Source organism: Callospermophilus lateralis, chromosome 3 (assembly GCF_048772815.1).
Source record: "Callospermophilus lateralis isolate mCalLat2 chromosome 3, mCalLat2.hap1, whole genome shotgun sequence".
Taxonomy (NCBI): domain Eukaryota; kingdom Metazoa; phylum Chordata; class Mammalia; order Rodentia; family Sciuridae; genus Callospermophilus; species Callospermophilus lateralis.
In genome coordinates this window covers 26594184-26611249 of record NC_135307.1, presented here as the reverse complement: position 1 = coordinate 26611249, position 17066 = coordinate 26594184, and the positions used below count along the sequence as shown (strand labels likewise).

General features: G+C 39.1%; 1 protein-coding gene across 1 annotated transcript in view; it reads right to left on the bottom strand.

Annotated features, from left to right (window-relative positions):
* Sptlc2 (serine palmitoyltransferase long chain base subunit 2) overlaps positions 1 to 17066 on the bottom strand; it is a 114189-nt gene that overhangs the window by 32282 nt on the left and 64841 nt on the right. Inside the window, exons 8-9 of the mRNA XM_076849801.2 lie at positions 16308 to 16527; positions 13716 to 13842 (exon numbers count right to left, since the gene is read on the bottom strand). Coding sequence (XP_076705916.2) covers positions 13716 to 13842; positions 16308 to 16527 — 347 coding nt within the window. The remainder of the gene's footprint in view (positions 1 to 13715; positions 13843 to 16307; positions 16528 to 17066) is intronic.

Below are 17066 nucleotides of genomic sequence, written 5' to 3'. Positions count from 1 at the left end.
AAGGAACTTCTACACTATGATGTTCCTCCTCCCCATTTAATGACATCTTGGGTGTGAACTGGCTAGAACAGGAATGAATTATTAATGAAGTCATTACATTTTCTTTCTTTCAAGAAACAGCAGTCCCCCCTTATTTTTAATTATCCATTGTCACTTCCTTTGAACAGCTTTGAAGTGGGAGGAGAAGGCAGTAGAAAACACTTAAAACTCTCATCACAATGCTTCCTAGATCAGTAAATTACACACTTGTCACAAGTATCCACATGGGGTGCATCATGAAGAACAGCATGGATGGCTACAGGAAAGGGGAAAGCCAGTTCAAAGTACAGTGGAGAACACACGACTCACCTACCTTTAAGGCCATCCTTTGTTCTTTAACTTCTACATGAACCCCAGTAGTGCTGTAGATTAAAATTAAATCACTCTAGTTAAAAATATCTTAAAGTATCAAATGGGACTGGAGAAGGAAGTCGGGTGGAAAAGAGAGCAGGTAAAGGAAAAAAAAGAAACTGTTCTAAAAAAACAAAGTATAGTGGTATTTGAATTTTCTATTGTCCCCCCACCCACATACCATCTCAGAAAAAGAATGAAAAAGAATCTTATCTAAAAATCTTATTCAAAACAAAAACAAAAGAAATGTTAACTAAAAGGCAGAGCAGATTGCTTTTGATAACACATTCCCCTCAGGTCCCAGCTAAATGACACTGGAAAAGCTTTCTGTTACACACACTTAAGAGTCCCAAAGAAAAGGAAAATAAGTGTGTCTTCAACACTCTTCACAAACTAAGGTATTTAGTCCTAATGAAGTGTCTCATGGAGGGGATAGTTATAAGGGAGCTCCAGGAAGCAAGAGCTCTGAAAGGTAATTTCGTAGCATGGAGACAAATGAGCAGGAGCCAGGTTCACCATCTCACACACAGCCCCTATTTTGCCAGACTGGCAACAAATATCCACCTGCTCAGCTTGGGCCATGTTGGGCTGACGGGTATCAAAGCAGACAAATCTGCCTTCCTGCCCCAGGGGTGCTGCTCCAAAACAGTGCCTTGGGTTTCTATCTCTATATGAGAAGGAGAGCAGCTTTTGCTAACACCGAGGACTGCATAGCAAATTCCTCCCACAAGCAGGGTTTATCGTTCCCTCCCTAGTAGTGACTTAATCCTTTAATTCCTTTCAATGCCAAAAACTAGGATTTCCTGAGGACTGCCACAGGATGTGCAGCAAGCAGCAGGGGCCAAGGCTTAACATTGTTGATTCAATATAATCAGAAGTTTAAAAAATGGTTGCTAATGCACAGCCAGAAACAGAGGGCATTAAACAAAAGGAAGAAAAGAGGCCAAGTACCTTTGAAAAAGTAAGGAACTGAGCTTAAAAGGATGCCGACTTATAGTCAGGACAGAAGTCTTTTTTTGGGGGGGGGCGGGGGGGGTGCAGTGCCAGGGATGGAATCTGAGGCCTAAGACATGCTAGGCAAGTGCTCTACCACTGAGCCCCATCCTCAGTCTGGGATAAAAAGTCTTAATTTGTCCAAAGACTATTCTACTATCCTCTGGTGGGGCTGGAACATATCACATGCCATTGCTGAAGAGAAACAAAGAGAGGAGGAAATACACTGTGTGCATCATGGTCAAGCATCAAGATCGACGAAGGTGAACAAATAAAGACAATCACTGAAAAAAGCTGGGCTTGAACTTAAACAGCTTGAGAGGTAGATGGCAAGGTAGTAGGATAGGAGTTTATAACTGATTAGTACCAACATTCAATTTAAAACAAACATTTACTGTGCATAAGACCATTTGTTGGTTATGTTAAAAAGAATCTGGGATTCTCAATAGGCTATAAATATACAAGTAGGAAAAAAAGAAAAACAAAAATAATTAATTCCAAGCAGCTTTGTAACACTGACCACAGGTCTTTGGGTTCCACCTTTCTCCCTACTGACTAGTTTCTAATTTCTCTACCTTTGTCACCAGCCATTTAGGAGGTAGCACAAGGATCTCAGATGTTTAGATTTTCAAGAACAATGAAAATTAGTAAGTCAGCTTTATCATTAAACCCCTGTTCTATGAACCAAACATTTCCCTCATTTTTCTTTTAAAAGGAAAGACAAATGGGCTGGGGATGTGGCTCCAGTGGTTAACGCGCTCAACTGGCATGCGCGGGGCACTAGGTTCGATCCTCAGCACCACATAAAAATAAAGATGTTTGGGCTGGGGATGTGGCTCAAGCTGTAGCATGCTCGCCTGGTAAGCATGTGGCCCAGGTTCCATCCTCAGCACCACATACAAAGATGTTGTGTCCACCGAAAAAAAACTAAAAAATAAATATTAAAAATTCTCTCTTTCTCTCTCTAAAAATAAACAAATAAATAAATAAAGATGTTATGTCCACTGAAAACTAAAAAATAAATATTAAAAAATTCTCTCTTTCAAAAAAAAAAAGGAGAGACAATATATCTCACCTCCTGGTTTCTTTTCCTCTTCCCAATATCCACCATTCAGTAGAGTTGTTTTGTTATTCTTTGATATGAACAAGCTTTGAAAAAAAACTAAATAAATAACCTTAGGCCTATTAAACATCAATCTGATTTGACTGAGGTTTTTTTTTTTTTTTTTGGAAGACTCATACATCCCACTTTTATTTTTTTTAATGTTTTTTTTCCTTTTTCTTTTTTTTTTTATTTTATTGGTTGTTCAAAACATTACAAAGCTCTTGATATATCATATTTCATACATTTGATTCAAGTGGGTTATGAACTCCTTTTTTACCCCGTATACAGATTGCAGAATCACATTGGTTACACATCCACGTTTTTACATATTGCCATACTAGTGACTGTTGTATTCTGCTATCTTTCCTATCCTCTACTATCCCCCCTCCCCTCCCCTCCCATCTTCTCTCTCTACCCCATCTACTGTAATTCATTTCTCTCCCTTGATTTTTTTTCCCTTTCCCCTCACATCCTCTTATATATAATTTTGTATAACAATGAGGGTCTCCTTCCATTTCCATGCAATTTCCCTTTTCTCTCCCTTTCCCTCCCACCTCTCTTCCCTGTTTAATGTTAATCTTTTTCTCATGCTCTTCCTCCCTGCTCTGTTTTTAGTTGCTCTCCTTATATCAAAGAAGACATTTGGCATTTGTTTTTTAGGGATTACCTAGCTTCACTTAGCATAATCTGCTCTAATGCCATCCATTTCCCTGCAAATTCCATGATTTTGTCATTTTTTAGTGCTGAGTAATACTCCATTGTGTATAAATGCCACATTTTTTAAATCCATTCATCTATTGAAGCGCATCTAAGTTGGTTCCACAGTTTAGCTATTGTGAATTGTGCTGCTATGAACATCGATGTGGCAGTATCCCTGTAGTACGCTCTTTTAAGGTCAGCAGGGAATTAGTCCGAGAAGGTCAATAGCTGGTCAAATGGTGGTTCCATTCCCAGCTTTCCCAGGAATCTCCATACTGCTTTCCAAATTGGCCGCACCAATTTGCAGTCCCACCAGCAATGTACAAGTGTACCCTTTTCCCCACACCCTCGCCAGCACTTGTTATTGTTCGACTTCATAATGGCTGCCAATCTTACTGGAATGAGATGGTATCTTAGGGTGGTTTTGATTTACATTTCTCTGACTGCTTGACTGAGGTTTTTTAAAAATGTTTTTCTAGAGCCTGATCTACCAAGAAATCAGTGGTCTGAGTAGAGCAGCCTAGAATCCTTAAGTTTTACATTTAAAAAAAATTTTTTTTTAAGTTGTCAAGAGACCTTCATTTTTTTACTTATTTATATGTGGTGCTGAGGATTTAACCGAATCCCTCACATGTGTGAGTCAAGCGCTCTGCCACTGAGCCCCAGGCCCTGTGTTTTAATTTTTTGAGACACTGTCTTAAGTTGTCAAAGCTAGCCTTGAACTTGCAATCCTTCCGCCTTATCGTCCACAGTAGCCTACAGAGACTACTGGCATGTGCCACAACGCCTAGAATGAATATTCTTTTTCCTAAACTCCACAGCAGTGATGCTCAACCTGGGCTTCCACTGGAAGTATCAGGAGCACTTTTAAATAACAATATATGGAAGCGCTCACCCCTAGATAGTCAAAGGTCTGCAGTGGGTCTCTGCCATTGGACACTGCTTCCAAATTCTCATTTTGGGACAAGGTTAAGGACTACTGCACTAAAGTGCTCAGATGCAGGCAGTCCATGGACAGAGTTTGAGCGTAGGACTTAAAAGAGTTCACCTTAACACGGTCCTTTGGAAACTCTGACAAAGACTCCTTGAACCCAACTGGAGTCAGGTTCCTCTGAGCGCTTTCTCTGTCAGACCTTGAGATTCCCTTTACAGTTTCAAGGAATACAACATAACTAAGAATCCTGCTGAGGGAGTTTGGAGGAAATCCCTGCACTTGGTATCTGACCACCCTTGATATCTTGGCACCCGGTCTGCTTTCTGCAAAAATTCTGAAAGCAAGGAGCCCCTAACCCTTGATGCTTCCCTTGGTAATTGCCCACCCACTACCCTGCATTCTGGCTATAAATTCCCACTTACCTGCGCCAGAGTTAGTAAAGCCCAATCTCTCATTGCAGTGGCCCCCTATGCCTATCACCTGGCCCCTCTTGAATAAGAAGTGCATGGGACTGAGTGTTTAGCTCAGAGGTAGAGGACTTGCCTAGCATGTGCAAGGCTCTAGGTTCAATTTCTGTCACTACAAAATCAGTTCTGTCCCTGGAGCTACCTCTCTCGCTCAGTCCCTCCGCTCTACTCTGTAAGTGCACTCTCACTTTTGCTTTAATAAATCTGTGCTCTGCCTGTTTAAAAAAAAAAAATCAATTCTTCTTTGGAAAGCTCTCATATCTGGCAAGCTATCAGAAGAGTAGGTATCATGGTCTTGACACAGGGCAGTCCCGAAGTTCATCTATTTTGTTAATTGCTTACATGCATTAAGTAATGGTAGCAATTAACCATCACAAAGCTGAGGAACACCTGGAATCAAGTCCCTTAGGCAAAATCCTAAGAATAATTCTGGGGGAAAGAGGAGGCAATTTCAATCATGTTAGGGTTTACAAAGTTAGCTTTGTTCTTTAATAAGCAACAGAGATGGGGCTATAAAGTTCACAAATTAGAAGTGATCAGAAGACATAGCAAGTAAAGGTATGTCTCAGCTCAGTAACTGAACATACAAAATCACATCAAAAAATCTTTAAAGTGCATTATGAAATAAAACTAAGTTAGTTGACCTACTCAATTCTTTTTTTTTAATCATTTTTTAGTTGTAGTTGGCTCAAGTGGTAGCACGCTCACCTACCATGCATGGGACGCTGGGTTCGATTCTCAGCACCACATAAAAAATAAAATAAAGATATTATGTTCACCTAAAACTATTTTATTTACTTATTTTTATGTAGTGCCTGGGCCTCCCACATGCTAGGTGAGCTCTCCACTTGGAGCCACAACCCCAACCCTCACCTACTTAATTCTTAAAAAAAAAAAAAAAAAAAAAGGATTCAATACTTTAATCAAGAATTTAGATTCCTCAGGTCATCTTATCATATTACCAAAAAAGGAAGGACATACAGTTCAGGGCTCCTTTCTTGCCCCAGAGGAATGAACTCAAACTCTTTATTTATGTTTTGTACTAAGAACAAGATTCTACTTAACGGCCAAGTCTACATTTGTTCAAAGGTTACCTTCCAGCCTGCTGCCTGTGGGCATCTTAATAGCCAGTCTCAAACTAACTGAAACAAGACACAAAAGGAGTTTCTTATTGCAAGAAACTTTTATTAACATTTGGATTTGGAAGAAAGAGATGAGAGTGGAAGAAGAAACAGACCATGGTAAAAAGCTCTTGAGGGTTCAGAATAGATTTCGGAACAGAGAGGGAGGTGAAAGGGGTTACTGATCCATGGAGAGGGAACAGGTAGGCAGATGCCCAAAAGGCCTTTCATTTGTCAGGCTGATTACTCACAAGGAAACATAGCTGTTCTTTGGAAAATTAGCAGACCAGAAACCAGGGAGTTACAAATAGATTATAAAACAGTCTGTTTTAATAAAGTATTAAATAAACATTAATTATACTTCACAAATATAAGCAGCTAATGTTAGGAAAGCCATATTTAATTTGAAGACAAGATATTAAGAAAACTTGTCCATTATGTGGGTTCAAATTTCTCCACCTGTAAAAAGTGGTCCTACAGTTTCTGATTTCAAAAGCTTATTAAGTTGTTGGTTTAAAAGGCCCTTTGTGCTAGAAAATGAAGAAATAAATTTATAAAAGGGAATTTTTTCTTTAAATTTTTACATAGTTTACTACCATGATAGAAGCCATAGAAAAATTTTACTTTCATAGAAAGTTTTTTTTTTTTTTTTGGTAGTGCTAGGGATTGAAGCCAGGGCCTTGTGCATGCTAGGCAAGCACTCTACCAACTGAGCTATATTATATCCCCAGCCCTGTAAAGTTTGGTAAAGAATGTAAGATATGAGGGGCTGGGGATGTGGCTCAAGTGGTAGCATGCTCACCTAGCATGCATGGGGCGCTGGCTTCGATTCTCAGCACCACATAAAAAATAAAATAAAGATATAATGTCCACCTAAAACTAAAAAATAAATATTAAAAAAAAGAATGTAAGATCTGATTTGCTTCCAATAATTAGATGGCTTTAAGTAAGTTTAAGGTTTAACAGGGTGGAGAAGGAAGAGGTTGTCAGAGGAAAAGGAAGGAGGAACTTGAGAAAAGAGGAAGGTGAACAAAGGAAGAGGTTTTTTTCTGAGACTAGTTCTTCCAGGGAACTTTACCCTACCCCTAGAATGGAAGGTTTTTCAAAGGCCAGAGTCGTGTACTGTTCAACTCTGCACCCCTCACATAGCACCCCTACTACCAGGCACAGAACTTGATAAATGTGGAAACAAAGCTTTAACAGCAGGGTTCTAAGCAGTGAGCTACCAAGACAGGTCAGGTCTGACTCTCCCCATCAGATACAGGACTGCACTGGGGTAAGAATAAAACTGCTCACCAGGAAACTTAGTTTTTATTTGTACAAATTTCTAATAATAAGATAAATTACTTTAAAGCAGGAAAATAAAGTAAAAAAATTTTAGAAGACAAATAAATTGTTCCTGGGCTCAAAAGGCATGGTGTTTGGAACAAGGATTAAAAGCTGTCACCCCCAGAAGAAGCAAGGGCAAGACGTTGTTTTTCCAACAGTTATGCCAGGGCATGGGAATTGTGAGATGCTTCTTTGTAAAATGTGCCTCAGTTCTCCTAACTTAGTTTTTGACAGTTCTACCTCATTAACAAGTCTATTACTATAATTAGTTCAAATGGGACAAATGAATTTTAATTAAACCTCAATCTTCCTAAGGTATTCATTTTTTCTTTTTCTTCTGCACCAACAACCATCAGAATGGGCCCAGCTCCTTCAAAACTAAGAAGTGAGCCAGGAGTGGTGGTTCATGCCTTTCATCACAGCTACTCTGTAATTCCAGTTATTCTGAGGCTGAACCAGGAGTACTGCAAACTCAAGGTCAGCCTAGGGAACTCAGCAAGACCCTGCCTCAAAATAAAATAAAAAGGGCTAGGGATCAAGCTCAGTAGTAGAGTCATGATCTACATATATGAAGCCCTGGGTTCAATTCCTAGTGCTGCCTGCCCCCCGCCCCCCCAAAAAAAAACCCTCAAACACTAAGAAGTAAGAAAAGCTCAGGGGCTGGGGTTGTGGCTCAGTGGTACAGCACTTGCCTAGCATGCGTGAGGCACTGGGTTCAATCCCCGGCACCACATGAAAATAAACAAATAAAATAAAGCTATTGTAAAAAAAAAAAAAAAGAAAAAGAAAAGCTCAGTATTCTATGTGGAAAGTGATTTGTCATCATTTTAAATTTATCTATGTATCTGTCTAGTTTATGCTATTCCATGATTTGGCCATTCTGGCTCAAGATTAGACTATGCAGCAATGTTACAATAAAGCACCTTAAAAGCCCACCCGTATTTGAATATTTGTAGATCATGTGTGCACTCAATTAACAAATTTATTGAAAGGATACTAAATGTCAGACACTAAGCCAGGTGTTATTCATGTTATTATTAAACATGAATAACATGTTTAGTAAGAAATAAAATTCTTTAGTAAGAAGTAAAATTCATCAAAGTACAGCTCTGGAAAAATGAAAGAAAAAAAAACAAAACATAATTTTGGTGGACTTGGTCATTTTGCCTTGATCATAGATTCTGGAGCCAAATTTTCATTGCTGGATGTGCATCAGTGTTAAAGTGAAGCAAAAAATTCCAAGTGTCCAGAGGAACTTGTTGGAATGTCCCATGCCTAGCTTTTTCTACTCACAAGCCTGTTCTAACTCAACAATGCCATTTAAGGCACAATTTCCATTCACTCCTAGGTCACACGCTGCTCCACATCCACTGGCCAAAGGCCATATGTCCCTCTCTTCCTTGGAGAAAGGAGAGGAAGCAGGAAAGGGCGGGAGGAAGGAGAATGCCTGCAAAGCAGGATAGCAATGGATCTCATCTTCCCTTGCCTGCTGTGACTTTGCTGAAAGTGCTACCCTCTCCCCCAAAGCAGCACATCTTCTCTCAGGAAAGTCGGAAACATTTGTTAATACCAACCACATACCTTTCATGCATGTATTTAAGCCTTACTTAACATTATTTTAAGCAGGCTTTATTTCCACTTAAGTTTTTTAAAATATTTTTTTTTAGTTATACATGGACATAATACCTTTATTTGGTTTATTTATTTTTATGTGGTGCTGAGGATTGAACGCAGTGCCGCACATGTGCAAGGCAAGTTCTCTGTCACCGAGCCACAGCCCCGACCCTCCACTTAAGTGTTTAATATACTCTCTGCAGTCTAACAACAACAACAAAAATTTTGATCATATATTTGCATGGCAAAGTTTTAATAGCATAGAATATTACTAAATAATAATAATAAACATTTCTCCCTGAACACTAGCCACCTCCATCCCACTCCCAGGAAGTCTATGTTTGGCTTTTCTGGTAGTTGGCACCAGTGTTGAAAAGACCTCTGCTTCCTATTTCATCAATCCTAGATGATGTCTGAGGCCTTCATACTTCTTCACATTCCACCTTTCCTCCATGAATCACCATCATTTTTGTAATATTACTATTTTTAATTCTTCTAGTGGCTAGTTACCTTTGTAAATTTAGAAAGCTTTTCTTAAACCTCGAAATTTGTTCATAAACTTAAGACAGTACCTATTGGTGCTTCACTAACTCTGGTAACATATTGGTAGTGGGTGGGGAAACTTGAAATGTAGAGAAGCTAGTGGAAAGAATGTCTACCAAAATCACTGCAAGGTACATACACTCTAAAGAATCTCACAAAGAAGACACGTACAAAGATCACTGTTGCAGTATTATGTAACATTTAAAAATAGCTCTAATAGGGGCTGGAACTGGGGCTGGGGTTCAGCCATAGCGCACTTGCCTGGCATGTGTGAGGCACTGGGCTTGATCCTCAACACCACATTAAAATAAATAAAAAAATTTAGGTACTGTGTCCATCTACAACTAAAAAAAAATTTTTTTAAAGTATTAAAAATGCTACTCATACCCTTTTATCCCTCCCCCCGCCCAAAACTGAATACACTTGTGTGTCTTCATCAGTGATACTGCACAGTAAGGACTCCACTACATTTCCCACTTACGCATTCACCTGTCTCTCCATTTCCCTCTCATGCAGAGATGTCTTTAGGTACATGGGCTTACCTACTTTCTTCATAGCTTTTATACACATCATGGGAAATTTTTTGTCATAATGTGGGAAGATGACCAGGATAAAGCACAACATAGTCAAACAACTCTAGCAGACAGAAGACATGCCCCCCTCCCCCTCAGGAAAAGAGCCTCATGAGTAATACACATCCTGCAGCAGCTTCCCCAGACTCACGCTCAGCACTTTGGGTAGCCTGCTAAGGGAGACTTATGACATGGGTTTTCATTCATACACTTAAATCTCATAAACATTTCTGTGAGTTATTACAGCAAGTAGAGTGAGTCCTCCAGAATGGGGACATGTACTCCATATTCTATTTATGGGCAAACACACTCCCTAAAGTATGAAAGCACTGAGGGAGACAACTGCAGGACAGCGACTGTCTTCTAGGGAGTGGGTGGGAGACACAGGATCAGGGCACGTTGTTTCCTGTACGTTTCATGAAATTTGAAGGACCAATGAAATTCTTAACCTATCTGAAACAGGCACAAGTCTACCAATATTGAGCAGATCACAGAAACTATTCAAGAATTTGAATCTGATCCTACACAGGACAAGGGAACTAGCGTGTGCCTGTGGTTTTTGCCCTGTAAACCTCGTACCCTGACAAGACTGCCTTCCATGAGAATCTCCACCCCAGCCTCTGGCCTCATGATCCCGACCTTGACCACTCTTTGCCTTACACAGATCTGCCCTGGCCACAGTGGCCACCTTGCTACTCCTTGAACACAGAGTTGCCTCCATCTCAGGGAACTTCTGTCCCTGGGTTTTCATGTCTAAATCCTCACCTTCTTCAAATCCTTGCTAAAATCCACAACAACTACCCTCTTTAAAATGACAAAGTGAGTCCCCAGCTTCTTAACCCCTGCTTCCCTGCTTATCTACCTGTCAGTTCTTACCACTTTCTAGCATTATGTAATTCACACACCTCCACCCACAAAAGAAAACCCTGAAATTTGGGGATGATTTATCCTTTGATGAAAACAGGTGCCTGGATAGCACCTAGCACAATGCTGGCACTTAAATATCTTAATTAATAAAGCTTCAATCATTCTATACTACAGTGTTCTCTGGTACTCACACAACTACCAATCATTCTTTGCACCCACAATACTGCTCAGGTATACACTTTAATTCAAATAGTCTCTGTGTATTCCCATTTCTGTGAATTCTGATTCAGAGTCTAACATACAGTAAGAAACTTGATGTTTTTAGAATTAATGAATTCAACATCTTGAACATAAGGGATGCAGGACATTTCTATTACAAAAAGAATCACCCTTAGGTAACCAACTGCAGGTCTCTCTTTAGAAAGATCACCTTAAGGCACAATCAGAAGACTACTGTCCGGGTTCAGAGCTTTTTTTCTACAAGGACAATAAAAAGATGCACTCAAAATGTCATAAAAATAAATATCATCTTAACACATACACAGATAAAAGAAGTCAGGTGAAGTTTAATTAAGATCCAATAGCAGGCTATGGAGAAAAGGTATGTATCTCTACTTTTTTATTTTTAATGACCTCTGTTTTGACAGAGAAACAATGTCGACAATAGAAGTTTATCATGCTAATTAAACATTTCAGGGAATAAATTTTAAAATAAATTATTTAAAAGTTGGTAGTGGGGCTGGGGTTATAGCTCAGTGGCAGAGCACTTGCCTAGCACATGTGAGGCATTGGGTTTGATCCTCAGTACGTAAATAAATATATAAAATAAAGGTGGTGGGGGAATCTGATAGGAAAAGTTTATAAAATGGCCACAAATTCTTTGACATATCTCGAGTTGGGGAAGTGCAGGTTAATACTCCATGCCCTTCATTCTGGCCTGACCTTAGTCATGAATGAGCTTGTTTAACAACTAATCAGAAGAGGTCATGGAGTTTCAGCCAGGTTCTTAGGAATGCCTGCTCTCTAAAGTGTCCTTTCACAAACTGGTACCCAGTTATGATGTCATGGAAAGGAATCATAAAGGTACTCCGGCCACATCATGGCTAAGCCTGTCTTAGCCTAGGTCAGCCTGGCCCAGGTATCCTGTAAAGAAGCTGCCAGATGATCCCAGTCCCAAGTCATCTAAGTCTTCCAGTATTTGAGTCTTCCAAGCTAGTCCCAGACACTCCGCAGCAAAGACAAGCCGTCCCTGCTGTGCCCTGACCAAATTCCTGACCCACAGAATCTGAGCATAAATAACTGGTTGTGGTGTTGCACCACTAAGCTTTGGGGTGGCTGGAGAAAAAGAACTGGAATCAAGTGCTGCCCCAAGTCTTTATCTAATCACCATACTTCATTTTTTCATGAGATGTCATTGGTTAGTACACACAAGTCATTTATCCAGAAGTAGTATGGCACAAGATTCATGCTCTAGCAAAGAACAAAGCACTGACTCAATATTAACTTTGAAAGATGTCAGTCCTTTCCTAACCACCCAAGTCTGTGCCCTATACCAATAAGGTGAACATACCTCGTGAAGTCACTCAAGAAATGCTAATGTGTCTCTCTGTCTCCTTCTCACTCTCTTCTCTCTCAGAGCAAAGCATTCTCTTTTCAATAATACCACATCAGAAAGAGGAAAGTAAATTGCAGCTATTGGTACTCATGAGGCCCTAATGCTATGTGTGCAATATTTCTGAAATATTTTCTTCCTGAAGAAACAAATTCATAAAATTAAAAATGATCACAATTTACTATTTCCAAAAATCTTTCCCTAGAAACAAGGATCTATAACTGATAGAAAAAATATTAAGTCAAAATTTTGATTTCAGAAAACAACTTTAATCAAAATCAGATGGACCCCTTTTTCTTGTTTTTAAGCACAAATTTAGTCAATCTTAAAGTATTATATAGCTATAGAGTGAAGAGCTCAAGGCTAATAATAAAAAATCTTTTATTAGGGGCTGGGGATATGGCTCAAGCAGTAGCGTGCTCGCCTGGCATGCGTGCAGCCTGGGTTCGATCCTTAGCACCACATACAAAACAAAGATGTTGTGTCTGCCGATAACTAAAATAAAAATCAATATTAAAAAAAATTCTCTCTCTCTCTCTCTCTCTTTCTCACTCTCACTCTGTCTTTAAAAAAAATCTTTTATTAAAGTCATTCTTGTAAAAGCAAAAAAAGTAACAAGTAAAATTAAATTGTGTGTCTTACACTGGCAATAGAAATACTTTTTTTTTTTTTTTTAAGAGAGAGTGTGAGAGAGAGAGGGAGAGAGAATTTTTTTTTTTTAATATTTATTTTTCAGTTATCGGCAGGCACAACATCTTTGTATGTGGTGCTGAGAATCGAACCCGGGCCGCACGCATGCCAGGCGAGCACGCTACCGCTTGAGCCACATCCCCAGCCCAATAGAAATACTTTTTAAAGTAAAAACAACAAAAACTCAATTTTATTATAAGTAGTCTGTAGTCAATACTGCCCTCTGGTGACACAAAATAAAAGTCAAATGTCAGAAAGTGAATGTAATACTTGATTTCAGTGTTCAAGTCAAGGCATTTAGTTTGGACTACAAATTCCACCAAAGACAAAATAAATAGATTCATTATTACCTTCATTATCTATTTCATGTTAAATTAGAGACTCTCAAGGGTTCTTATACATGGAAAGAGCAGTTCTTGCATAAACTATTAATGAAACATCACTACATGGTAAATTTTATCTTCAGTAAAATTATTCAATTTAAGGAAGACCCTGAAGGCATGCTACTCATAAGTTAAGAGGGCATGCAGGACAGTGAGAGGAAAGCCTTGCCATCTGTAACAGAAAATTCCATGGGAAGGGAGCCATAGTTCTCAGCGCCTGTGTATCTAACACACTGAAAAATGCCCATGGAAACCAAGGCCTCACAAGCCTGCCAATTCTGCCCCTCAGGAAACCTTACTCCTTATTTTTAGGAAAAAAGCTTTTAAAAAAAAGAGCACATTTGGCTGCTAAATATTCACTGAGTGTAGGAAATGTTTCAAGAAAAAAAGACTTACCAAGGCTAGTCCCATCCTGCCCCATGATGCACTTCATAGAGGTGATGATCTGCTCCACCACAGGGGGTGACAGAGATGTGGCATACACTGCACTGTGAGAATGTGTGCGCAAATAGTCAATCAGCTCCTGGGGAGTTCAAAGAGGCAGATAATTAGAGGCAATTCTTTAATTTACTGGCAATGTCAGTCACTATCTTTCTTCCAGGTGCCAGTGAACACCTCCCTTGAATGGTCTGGCAGAGACACTAACCTGAGATGTGAGGTCAACTGACAGGGTCAAAGTGTACTGTTAGCAACAACTGGGTTAGAATCTCTACAAAGGTTTTTAATCTATGTTTCATTTTTTTTTTAAACCAATTTCAAAGTATCTTTTCTCTATTTAATGTTACCAACAAACAAGGAGGGTTCTGGATTTCCCTTTTAGATACAATGATTTACTTCTAAGCATTACAGAAAATTTCACTTTCATCTCACCTTATACTTGCAAGGCTCATCCTTATACCCTTAAAGTAACAGTACTCAGTCTTGGGGTTCAGCTTAGTGGTAGAGCAAATGCCTGGCATGTGTGAGATTCTGGGTCAGTCCCCAGCAATAAATAAACAAATAAATAAATAAATAGTCGCTAATATTGATTTTAAGGGTATCAGAATATCCTCCAGTTATATGGAGATTTATAAAATTATATAAATGTGGCAGAAATAAGTCTTTCATTAGAACACCAATGCTACCTCACTGCATAAAGTAAAGCCCTGTTACAAGGATTTCTAAAACAACTAATTATATACCCCTGTTCTCTGGTACTTTTTAACTTCACTTAAATCTTTAAATGAATAAAATGTGGGGCTGAGGCTATGGCTCAGTGGTAGAGCGCTCATCTGGCACTAGTGAGGCACTGGGTTTGAGCCTCAGCACCACATAAAAATAATGTGGTGCTAAATATATATGTAAAAAAATACAAAATAAATAAATGTGCACACAAGTGTTATTACCAAAACCAAGTAAATAAACAAAAATACAGTATAACATGTGCTAATACTTCTAAAATAGTAAAAAGCATGCTCCCAAACCCAGAAGCACAAATGTTATACTTAAATGATCTCCCAGAATATTACTTTTCTATCCTCTGGTATACAGGAATAAATCTTACCAAAAAGCAGTTAACTCTCCAAAATAAGCCTAGTTCCATTAACAAAAAGGGTAACATCTGAGAACAAAATCCACCAAGCCTGATTAAAACCTACTGAAAATGTGTTTTCCCTAAAAGGCAACCAATTATTTAAAGAATGACTATTCTTTAAGATACCCAACACCAGGAATTTAGAACATTTTTGAGTACCTACTATGTGCTATATACGAATATCTGACATATACCATTTTTTCCTAATGTTACGGTGATTTTTAATATAAACCACATGCTATTATATTCACCTTTTAATTTTTTGGTACCAGGGATTGGTGAGCCCAGAGGTGCTTAACCATGGAGCCACACCTCCAACCCTTTTTATTTTGAGATAGGGTCTCATTAAGTTGCTTAGGCCCTTGCTAAGTTGTTGAGGCTAACTTTGAACTTATGATCCTGCTGCCTCAGTCTCCTGAGCCACTGGGATTAAAGGCATGCACCACTGAGCCTGGCTCATATTCACCTTTTGAAAGTGTACAATTCAGCGGCTTTTAGCATATTTGGAATTGTGCAACTTTCACCAGCATCTAATTTTAAAACATTTACATCACCCTGCAAGAGAAACCCATTAAAGGTCCCTTCTACTTCTCCCTCTCCTCAGCCTTGGCAACTTTTAATCTACTTTCTGTTTCTACACCTATTCTTAATAGAAAACTTCAAGAAAAATCATCAATATGTGACCCTTGGCGACTGACTTTTCACTTAGCAGGATGTTGTCAAGGTTCACCATTGCCACCATGCCACATTGATTTTTTTTTTTTTTTTTGAGAGAGAGAGAGAATTTTTTTTAATATTTATTTTTTAGTTTTTGGTGGACACAACATCTTTATTTTATTTTTATGCAGTACTGAGGATCAACGCCCCGCCCATGCCGGGTGAATGCGCTATCGCTTGAGCCACATCCCCAATCCCACATTGGTTTTTAGTTACCTCAAAGTTCACTATATAATTTCAGAATTGAAAGATACAATGTTCTGTAGCACCCTAGAGCTAGCAAATGCTTTTTCTTCCTCTTTCTATGTTCACCCATGATATTGAGTCCAAGGGCCGGGAAACCGAGCTTCTGTTCCCACTGGCTCCCACAACCACACTACTTTCGAAATCTAGCAGCAGACTGGCAACAGGAAGCAGCACTGTGTGTCCTCTCACAAAAGAGGGTATTCTATATCTCAAACCAGAATGTAGTTTAGAAAGAAGCTCAAATAAGAAAACAACCAACAATGAACAGAACCAGCCTTTAGCTCAGTGAGGAGACATCAGCGTCACTCTCCGGGCAGCTGAAGCGGAAAGTCCACTGGCACTAGGAGCTAAGCCACAAACAAACTCAGGATCTCCACACCCCAGTTCAGGACTCATCTGCTAAACACTGCCAAGTACAAGCGTCCTGTTTTCATCTTTAATGGCCCATTCACCTTCTTGCCTCCAATGTATCCTCCAGAAGCACCAAAGCTCTTTGTGAACGTTCCCATCATGACATCCACATCCTCAGGATTCAAGCCAAAGTAGTCTACCACACCTCGACCTTTGGGGCCCAGGGCGCCGATGCTGTGAGCCTCATCCAGATACAAGTATGCCTTGTATTTCTTCTTGAGGGCAATCACTTCAGGAAGGCGAACAATAGACCCCTCCATGCTGGCAAAACAGGATTAAAAAAAATATATACATTGAGACTTTTTACCTCTCAAAATGAGAAATTGTTGCTTTATTATTCATGTTGTGAGTTTATTTCTTTTTAAATCATCTAACGACTCCACCTGTGGTTTTAAATCGAAAGGGTTAGTTGGTGCCATGGCTTGGCAGAAATCTAGAGGAAAGGAGATTAGATCTTTTAAGACAAGTGCCAGAATACAATAGATCCTAATTCATGACAGAAAGAATTAAGGTCACAGCAGAGTCTTCTAAAGCTTGTACTTATAGGCAACATTAGACTTTTGTATTACATTGCATACACAATTAAAATTACACAAAAGAATAAGAAATTAGGAGATCAAAGAATAAGGACTAGCAACATTAATCGAAGAAAAATATTTCTTAAAATTAAGTGGTATGTAATTTGGTTTGACATAGTAGAATCCATATTCTTGCCCATATGTGTGAGTTCCCTACGCCAAGAGAAAAATACGGGACCCAAAGAGAATGGGCATTAGGAGACTGTGTAGTGTACACACAAA